Genomic DNA, 11315 nt, shown 5'->3' on the forward strand with positions numbered 1-11315 from the left:
CTTAGTGTTAATTGTCTCATTGCTCATTTTAAGATCCCCCACTTTATGAATATGTATAGTTATATAACAGTGCAGAGGCTGGGGCCCGCAAGGGAAATCGTGTCAATCGAACAAATTAACCGATGCCCTTGTAAAGTATTAGATTGAAAAACTGCATAGTACTGAATAAAGAAGTATTTCATTTATTTTTAAGTTCTTCAGTCAAATAGAAAACGTTTCATCTACTTTCGTTTCAATATTTTATTGTCAGCCAGATATAGAAGTTGATAGCACGGCGGACACCATTTTGTTGAAAGGTAAAATCTTTCTCATGTTAATTACCACTATATGTTTCGCCAGATTTAAATCTGTAAACCAGCAATATTTATTTTATAGTATGAGAACAACTTGTCTATGAAAGGTTATTACCATTGATTAACTGATCCTGTGTCAGTAAACAGGTAAATGTATGTCGAATTTAAGTCATTTCTATATAAGCAGCATATTTATCTCATTATGTGGTGGATATAAAGGATATTATTCATTTCAGCTATATTGTAAGTGTAATTCATGAATGCAATGAAAAAATTATTAGAAAAATTCTGTAAAGCAACTTAAAAGAATTTTCACTAATGAAGATCAATAACATCAGGTCGAGTTTAGGAGCACCCAACCGTGAAACACAGGTGTTTCTAAACGCGTCACGGAAAATTATGTATTTATGAAAAGTTATTACTGCTGGTGCACTTCTTCGTCTTACATTCCAAGTATTTTTACTACTCATATCATACTCCAAATCTGACATTTTAAACACGCTTTAATGATTAACTGATCTTTCTTATCTCAATTTTTTGAAGTCAGTAACACTGCATTTTATTTAATGTGAAAATTATACTTTTGAATATCATTGATATGTGCTTCTTTAAAAAACCTGAGAGAAATATTATACACTTCTCCACTGGCTGTGAGTGAGATATCTCTTTTATTAAACCTGCGACAGGAACTATTCTCCAATGGAGGGCTTGTTTAAAAAGCACTTGTCAATGATATTTAAAAGTGGACAAGCATTTCATTACATTGATGTACTTTGTTTTGTATGGTTTGAAAGAAACGTTCAAAACCTACGAGTGGGGGAGGAAAAAAATAAACAAACAAAAATTTCAAACAATTGTGAATTTACTCAAATTAACCTATTCAGTACATTTGAAATACTACAATTAAGAAATAATAGTATTTAATATGACACCTAAGATTAATTTCCTTAGCAGAGTTTTTCCTTAGTATGTAACTCAGTTTGAGTCCTTTTGTTAGCAAACAATGTAGTCTAAGACTGAATGTTCAGGAAAGTGGCTTTTAACTAGGCATCAGTTGTCCTTTTGATTTATAGCCACATTTCCATGGTATCCTGGAGGCAAATGCTTGTTGGAATACAGGTAGTTGATCAATATCTTCAATTAAAATTAAAACTACAATTGATGACAATATTTAAAACTGTTGATGTTGAAATAATCTCAAATTGAATAATGCCGTATTTTCACTGTGTTCTAGTTAACCTAGCATTTAGTTTTGAAAGTGTCAATACTAATATTTGGACCATTGTTGATATCTTTAAATCTTTAAATTAATACCTTGAATTCTACACAAAAGATAGGGTTCTTCACGTCTTGGAATACCCCAACCACTTCCCTTACTCTCCATCACTTGAAAGTCCCGATCTTCAATAAGCTTCTACCTGCTCAAATGGTTATGACCAGTATTATCTTTCCCAAATTTTCTAGCTATTTGTAGGAAAATGAAATATAAAGAAATCAATTATCTTACTCATTACAGTTCCTTCCGATTTTTACAAATATTTTAAATATGAAACATAAGATTTAAATCATACTTCTCACTGTGTATAAATCTTTTTGACACACTTTCGACTCAGTAAAAAAGTTTTGCGATTCTCACTAAACACGCATTCTCAATTTATAGTCACAAATCGATCTTGGGAAAAGTCATAAAAATAAGTGAACTGAAATTAACACTTTTATACGTCATTTGAAACATGAAAGTGTATAGTTATTAAAAATAGCAATTTGATTTACATACTTCATGCATTGTTTTGTTGGCCTCCTTCAAAAAAAAAGCGGTTGGAGGGCTAATTTTACACCAAGATATTTACGTGATGTTGAAAAGCCATATTTGGAAACGAAAGACTTTTTTTTTTTAAATACAAAATTAATATAATACACATCAAATTTTGTTAACTATAAACATTTATGAAACGTTTAAGCATATTTGTAAAAGGGTTGTACAATCTTTGATTGAATTATTAGTAAAAATAAAACGGACATAATTTTCATTTAAATGAAATTATTTTCTTTTTATTTTAACAAGTTTCAGCACATTCGATGATAAGCTTAATAATGATAATATTCCCTAAAATGCTACATTAATTGATTCTTTATTAATCTGCTCAGAGAAACGCACATTATTTAGAATATAAAAAGGTTGAATATTTCGCCATTACCTGATTACGAAGTGTTTGTTAAATATCACGTAAATATCGCACATAGATATCATACAAAAATAAAAGTATATTCGGGGGAAAAATGATTATATTATTTCAAATTATTGAATTTTATGAATTTTCTAATCTGTGTTCTTACAAAGGGTTGAATTGAAAATTCAATTTATAAATGATTTATCTATAGACTCATGTAATTCATAACAACCCCCCCTCCACCATTTAATCTGTTGATTATTTCAAATGCAGCCATTCACATAGCATCGTTTTTGAAAGTGTTTGTGTGTGTGTGGGGGGGGGGGGGGTAGCCAGAGAATTTTTTTACTTACCTGGAAAGTTGACAAGGCAAAAAAAGGGGATCAGGGTGAGAAAACTTGCTCGAAGTCGAAAATCCTAGAGGGGGGAGGCGAACTTTTTTCAGTGCCAACTACATTCAGTACCAATTATTACAATATATTTTCCCTACATCACTATTAGTGGGGGTGGGGGCAACCAGCCTTTCACTGAACATTTACTGAAGTTGAAGTAAGGCTGAAGAAAAAAGGGGGGCAAGGTTGGACTGCCCCCCCCCCCCCTTGTTGCTACATACCAGAAATGCTTAATTGTTTGTGAAAAACTTTATCGTCAAATCTCAAAAATAAAACAAAGACTGCCCACCACCCTTAAAAAGTTTGTCAATAATTACAGTTGCACATCACATGTGCTCTATAGAGCAATATACATTCTACGTTCATATAACGTAAATTGAATTTTCAGTACCATTAAAGCATAGACGCATACCTCCTAAGTCATATGTCTATGCAACAATGCAAATGGGAAAATTTAGGTGCAAAGAAGAAGGTATGGTTTCAATACAAATTTTGCCCTGTGATTTTCTAAAAAATGAAACTGGTGTAAAAGTTGAAAACTCATGCATTTTAAATAATTGAAATTCAATGCAGAAAAATCATACAAGTCATTTTTCTCACCTGTGTTTCTAAATGCTAATTATGACGTCATAAACATATGCATTTTCCCGTATTTTCTTAAAAAGTTACAGAAGACACCAATTTTCAATGGAATTTTCTTTCAGATAACATTGTCCACAGGCATCGCCCACTAAGATCTTGAAATATGTGATTTGTTATTGAATTTGCACAAAATATAAAAAAAATTAACGTGGGCGACGGCTGTGGACACTGTTTTCTAAAGGAAAATCACCCTTGAAATGTGACATTTTGAGGCTTTTTCTGTTGAAAATAGAGTAGTTCTTCACATTAATGACGTCATATATGCAGAATGGTAAGCCTTCATGCCATATTCTTTCCTGATTTATCAGAGTCATTTATTCAACTAATATTTAAGCCAGATTCAAAACTTTTTGATGTCATTTCATTTTTAGGGCACAATAAAGCTAAAACCATACCTTCTTCTTTTATACATGTTAATAAATGTATTTCTTGCAAAGCAACAAAAATGGAAATGGATTCAATTTCATTCAGTATCTTGACACACAACACCCACAGCCGACTTCCTTTTTTACCCGATGTAACCCCCCCCCCCCCACACACACACACACACACTGCATGCAACGCAGCGCCCATTTTCTGGAATTATATTTCCTACAAAAATGATATTTTTTCTTCAAAATATTTAGCTTGGTATACAATTCAAGTGTATATAACCATTTTTTACAGTTGACGATCACTATCAGTTCAAACAAACAGCAAAATACAGAATCGAAGAGAGTTTTGTTTCAGATTTGCGTTCCGAATGATAACGTGCATTACACTTGAAACTATGCAATATTAACCAATTGCTCAAAATGGAAAGATTCAGTCATTAAACCACGATTCTACTTGTGAATAATATTATGTCAATTCAATTTTAAAATCACACGGATGCACAAGATATTGAGTAAAAATGTTCACCTTTGCATGTGCACTTACGTTTGCATTTCTTCACTCTTGTTACAGGAAAAATGACATTTTAAGAAACAGTGTATATTTCTTCATGTTCTAAGTATTTACATCATAAAGATTCACTCGCAAATCTGTTCAAACAGCTTTAGAAATTAATACTTATTTACTTTAAAACATGGTAACGTAAATATCGGTAACGTAAATATCGGTAACGTAAATATCTTTCTGAGATTTATCGTAACTTTTAATGCCATTGTTCAATTATTCCACAGTTAATTAAAGGCATATTCTAGTGCTTGAGTGTAAGGCAATTTGGCCCATAGGAGACGGTGTAGTTCTCTTACTTAATTTGTGAATAAATACTAACACGTAAATATCATTGAATTTTTTAACCATTGGACTTATAAGAAAAGGGGGGCTATTGTTCATAAACACAGATAAACAGTGTCTTTTTTACCTTTCCATGCAATAGAAAGGGTGCTCATGATGTTAAAAAGTTACAACTTAGTCCTATTGAGTTAGTTCATCATTCCTTCCAGTCCTTTTGAATTTCGAAATAGAAAAGTAATAATTTTGCGGTGACATCAAAATTTGATAAATATATTAACATTTTTAAAAATCTGTGACACGCATATGTGTGAAGGGTGTGATATTCAGAAAATATAACTCAAATGTAGGACAATCTTACTAAGAAAAAGATATGTTAATGATTTAAAAATTCTTTTTGGTTTAAAATAAAAACTATACGATGATCGGCGACAGTAACGTAAATATCCATTTCTGCTATAAAATGTGATTTTCTCCTAAGATAATCATTTAAGCTACAACAAACAATTGTTGTATTTTAATCAACAACCAACAAAGGTTGGTAAGACTGGCAGAAAATAAAATTTATTTGAAATATTATATGACTTAAAACGCAGTACATTATTTAAAGCGAATTGAGACGATAAATTGAGAATGCGTGTAAAATACAATGAAAAGGTCAGCCAATAGAATCACGAACTGAGTCTGTCATTGTCGCAGTCTGTACATGTGATTCGAAGGCTGACCGCAAAATCAACCAATTAGTCTTTGTCATTAACTTCATACATAAAATCACCTATTTTCTACTTACATTCATGGTCCCAAACTGTAAAACTCAGTAGTCTTCTTTTAATAAAACACCAACTGCCTTTACTGCGGCTATCAAACCACATTTTCTGTCATTAAGGGAAGCAAAAATCAGTGCTAAATGTAGAACCAAACCAGAACGGACATACGGAATTCCGAATTGATTGTTTTCTCAAAGATTGATTGACTATATACTGTTTAACGTCCCTCTCCAGAATATTTCACTGATATGGAGACGTCACTATCGCCGGTGAAGGGCTGCAAATTTAGACCTATGCTCGGCACTTAACGCCTTTGAGTAGGGATGGATCTTTATCGTGCCACACCTGCTGTGGCACGGGGCCTCGGTTTATACGATCTCATCCGAAGGACCGCCCCATTTAGTCGGCTTTTACGCCAAGCAAGGGGTACTCAGGACCTATTCTAACCCGGATCCCCACGGGGCGTTTTTCAAAGACGACGAATTTCTCTTAAACAGTCTCACAGATGAAAATTAACAAACCAAAAAAAATATTTCTTTTTCGATGTTTGAAATATCTGAAGTCTGAAAGACCCCTTGGTTTTCTTTCAGTTATATCACTAACACCAAGATGTAACCATAGGACAATAACTTTTTTTCAAGTCTCAAGGCATTTTACAGATTTTTTTTATATCAAAGCCAGGGGACATGTACTTTTTTAAAATGAGGATTTTGTTTGAACTGGTCCCATCATTGTAATATTGTACATTGTAATTATGTAATAGGACAGATTATACAGAAGCATAATAAATGTTCCTATCTTGGGATTGGTCTCCAACAAAAATATTTTTTATATAAAACTTATTCAGTTACAGACACTCTGAATTGGATTTTAAAACAATGCTAAAACTAGTCATAGTCAGCATACATGTAATATAGTCTAATGAATTTTGAAAATTCTCTGCATCAACTGAAAACAAAAATAGATCGGCTTATACAGAGCCCAATTTTTCTCCGACTCAACAGGTATGAATTTTACTACCATGAATCATCCCATACCCTGTTACTAAAAGATTTTGTAACTAATAATATTCATGAATTTCAAATGAATTTTTCACATTTTTATGTATAATTTTCCTTACATCAATAATACCATAATATTAAAGTATCAACATATAATAACAAACTATCAATATAATAACACACTATCAGCATATAATGTTGGAGATTCATTATACGAGGGTCATTCAAAAAGTTCGTAGACTTTTGTCATAACTTTTTTATTCAACGTCATATTTATACCAAATTTGGTACATGTATATATATTTTTACAACAGATTCAAATATTTCGAGCAAAGAAATTGGAATATATCTTGATTTTTGTCAAAATTATCAAAGATTTAAGACAGTAAAAACCGGGTCACGGAGCAGTGTCAAAATTGAGTTTCAGACTGATTATTCACTTTTCTAATCTATATAGCCATACCTCTGTAAAATTGTCTTTAATTGAAATAGAATTTAAATACTTATATTTGGTATTGTTTCATTTCTTCAAAAGCTTAAAGTTAATGTAAGACATTGGTTTTTTTAAAGATATTCTTTTCTATAGACAGATAGTCTTGATCAAAAAAGCAAAAAAATCATGACGTTGAAGGACGTCACGGAGCAGCGAGTAGCAATATAATTTTGTTTTGCATTTGGAAACTTTTAAAACAAACTCCGAAAATGCTGGAGAAACCAGGAAAAATTCATAAAATGAGCCGTGTATTTGTTTATAATGGAACAGACAATTTTTGAGGGTTAAAGACTTTAAATTTGGCGATGAGCGTTCTGCAAAGAAACAGATTATAGTTCAAAATCTTGTCAAAAGAGTAAGTAACGTCATGAAACGTGATGTGCGCTTCACTGTTGCGGAACCTGTGAGAGCAGAGCTACATGGTAAAGGATTTGAAAACACTGACAATCTTTGTATTTAAGGTATACTCAAATAATTGTTAGCATACTATGTGTCAAGTGTTATTGATTCGTACGTTTTAATGAATGGGAAATACGATACAAACCGTGTATAAAATGAAAAGGCACTGTGAGTTTGAGAAATTTTCTTTTACCCTTTTTTTTGACGCTACAATGTTTTTGACCGTGCTCCGTGGTGACAAAACATGCTGCTTTTAAAATTGACTAACATGAGTTCCATTTAATCAAATAGAATGAAATTTCAGAAATCTATAAAATATATCTTTTTACATATAAAAATGTACTGATATTAAACTTTGTAAAAATAATGTGATTATGAGGAACATTGTCCACGTATTTTTTGAATGACCCTCGTATAATGAATGTTCTCCACATGAGGAAATTGCCACATCCCATAAGAAAAGATGTTTTTATTTTTAACATTTATTTCCCAGACTTATAACATTGAACAACTGATAGGGCAGCTGCCAGGGATGGGGCCCAGACTAAGCTCCCTCTATAACAATACATAATAAAAATCCCTACAGCACCACGCAGGGTGCTTTATTGTTTAATCGAAGTCTGTACGCATATCTAATGTTAGTTTTAAATTTCTCTTGAAGTTACTTTTATCAATTTTGATAAAAAAGATACTAATGTGAAATCCTTCATCGGTGTCGGGGTATGGAGACGTCTCTATATAAGGTCATATCCGAAAGACCCGTGACTTTCACTTCTAGTGCCGAGCGCTTGGCGAAGGAACAGTCACTACCTTTGTTTACGTCTTAGGTATGACGCGGCGCCGCGAACGAGAATCGAACTCGGGCCTCCCGATCACGAAGCGAACGCTCTACCACTAGGCTACCGTGACCGGTCCCTCACGTTTATATAAAATTTTATAAGCTAGTTACTTCAATCTTCCTGAAATTTATGCAAGCTGTAGAGACTTTACATAAAGTAAATTTTAATGTTAAATGAAATATTAAGAAAATATTTGTATAATTGATTCAATGTCGTTTCACACCGTGTTCGAGAATATGTCACGGTAGGCGCTGGCACGATAAAGAACCCTCACTGCTCAATGGCCCTGAGTGCCGAGTATAGGTCTAAATTTGAAGCATACGGTGACGTCTCCATATGAGTGAAAAATTCTCAAGAGGGACGTTAAACAATATACAGTCAATCAATCAATAAACGTGAGGGCAAAACGAGTCTTTTTTCCACACTATAACACTATTTTTCTATATGAGTTGGTCTTTGCTCCAATTTTTGAAAGATATTCCTAAAAGTTTCCATGCAGATATACATAATTTGGTTTCCAAAGGTTTTAAATTTATGAAGTAAAGACTCACTTTACCTTAAAAGATGTATATTATTATCCGACATTACATTCCTATCTTTCCGAGAAACACTTAAAGTCCGCTTAGTCAATGGTCATATCACAAACATGATTTAAATGCCACTCTTCAACAGGATTTGTGTAGCGCAGTGGTAAGTGTGCTAGACTTCACAGAGAAGGCTACTCAGGATTTTTATTGTTTGTATTTGAATCCAATGGATATACATAGTAATATTTTTTTTTGTAAAAGAATGTATTTTAACGAAAATATTCCTCAGAAATTTTTGTTAAACATGATATTTGATAAAAATCAACACTGAGAGCTCTACTCTAAATAATAAATTAACATTAAAAATATGATTTACATATTTCTGAAGCTAGTGAGTTTTCTACACACTAAGTTCCCCAATCTCCTTTGTGTGAAACAATTCATTGAAGTATTATAATATTTTAAAATTGTCATTTAAAATTTTGAAACTAACTGAAATGTGTCTAAATGTAGACAGACATATATAATATTAGATTTAAAGAGTACATTTTTTCTCATGTCAAATATCTTTTGTTAACTGTATATATTAAGTATATAAAATTACTTGAGAAATCAAATGCTTCTTCGGTAGCTTAATCGAAGAAGCATGTTAACAAATGGGGGTAAATATTGACTTTGGAACGCGAATTGGGACCTCTTTGTTTACATGGATTTCATTAGCTGAAATGTGAATTTGAATACACATCGAGAAGGATATGAAGATAATGAACAGTATTCAATATCAAAGTCCATAATAACAGCAGACCAAACAAGGATCTCAATCTGTATTTTTGTCTATCTTATATGATCCGAATGTTTAAAGGAAAAAGTGAAAGATGATATAATTTATCTTCTCTGGATAAGGTTGTTTTAGGCACATATTTTGTTTATATTCAAGGTCATAACCGGATAGTGTATGTACTGTATAATTTCTGACTCAATATATGACAAGAAAAGTAAATGCGGATTACAGTTTATGAAGATTTATATTTATGTTAAATTATCATATTTAGAATTTCTCCTTTAAATTTTTCTTATATTTTTCAAATTTTGTAAGACACCACCAAGAAAATTAGGTTGTAAGATAAAATCTCTATATTGATTCTAAAAAAGCATTCACATTTTTTGCAGAACAACCTCTTAAATGGCTACCGCTAGATCGTTTGCTCAGCATTTTATTGAATGCGAGAATTGTGAGGAAAACCCCGCGCAATTCCTGTGCAAAACGTGCGTTGGTCATCTTTGTGAAATATGCAAAACAGAGCATGAGTCAAGAAAATTAACAAAAAATCACGAACTGATACATTTACACAAAAATAAGGAGGGTACCCTTGGCCTACTTTACTGTGAAAAACATAACCTTAACAAGCTAGAGTGGTACTGTTCTCCCTGTAAGGAGCCAGTGTGTGCAAAATGTCTTATGGAATCCCATAATGGGCATAAAATGGATGATCTGGCTAAAGTGCACAAGGAAATAAAAACTGCACTCGGAGAAGAAAGGGATAAAATAGAGCGGATACTTTTACCAAAATTTGAAAATATGCTAATTCAGGAGAAAACCAAGAAAGCAGAAATATTAAGCAGAACTGAGGAAGTGAAAAAACAATTACAAAATCACACAAAATCAATAATTGATCAGATCATAAGAATGAAAGAGAATTCTTTACAGATTTTACAAGAAGAGAAAGAGGAGGCCATTAAATCTGTTGAAAAGACAGAAAATGAAATCAAAAGAAAACTTGAAACCTTGGAAAACATGAACGAAGGAATTAAAAATAATTTGGGTGCGAAACCAGGCATAATATTTTTCAAGAATCAAAACTTTAAAGTGCCTGATGACCTACAGGAAACCCCTCCTATATTTAATTACGAGCTTGGCGACTTTCAACCTGGTGAGATATCTTTAACCCCACATCAGTTTGGAATATCTCCAAAATTTATAAAATTGAAAGAAACCGTCATGCTAGCTGAAAACGCACATTTAAGGGAATCGAATGAAGTGCAGGAGAAAAGATATGATCCATGGGATCATCCTAAAATTGGACGCAAAGAATGGACGGCAAAAGCGATGACTAATAAATTTTTATAACAATATTTTTAAAAAGCAGAGAGATGATATTCTTTCAACGGTAATTTTAACAAACGGGTATTTAGTAAGATGAAATGTTCACTTCAAAATCCTGCAGTTAGTTTAGGAACAGAAATAGATAATTATAAAATATGTATAAAAACTTAACATTTTTTCCACTTTAAAAAATATAGGTGTTTCCTTAGATTCGGGGGTAAGTTAAGGATATCAGATCCTCAGCCAGGAAGATTAACTCTTTAATTTGTAATTTGATTTTAAAAAGTCTTACAATATAGCTTGAAACTGAAATTTTCCATGCAACAATTTTCATTTTATCCCTCTAAGTATGATTCAATTTTCTGTAAAGTTTTTATAAAAGGGTAATTAAAAAGTTTACCTTTGTACCTCATAGAAGTACCGGTAAGTAAAACATGCATGAATACAAAAAAGTTCATTTAATTTAGCC

The 11315-nt window shown here is 32.3% G+C and overlaps 1 protein-coding gene across 1 annotated transcript; it reads left to right on the top strand.

Moving 5' to 3' along the window:
• Positions 1 to 251: 251 nt before the first annotated feature.
• LOC134244385 (E3 ubiquitin-protein ligase Trim36-like) lies at positions 252 to 11059 on the top strand. Its single transcript, XM_062726664.1, has 2 exons — positions 252 to 296; positions 9913 to 11059. The coding sequence occupies exon 2, from the start codon at positions 9926 to 9928 to the stop codon at positions 10868 to 10870; it is 945 nt and encodes a 314-aa protein (XP_062582648.1). The 5' UTR covers positions 252 to 296; positions 9913 to 9925; the 3' UTR covers positions 10871 to 11059.
• Positions 11060 to 11315: the final 256 nt, after the last annotated feature.

Source organism: Saccostrea cucullata, unplaced genomic scaffold (genome assembly GCF_032062105.1).
Source record: "Saccostrea cucullata isolate Sc308-1 unplaced genomic scaffold, CSIRO_AGI_Scuc_v1 ctg2434, whole genome shotgun sequence".
Lineage (NCBI taxonomy): Eukaryota > Metazoa > Mollusca > Bivalvia > Ostreida > Ostreidae > Saccostrea > Saccostrea cuccullata.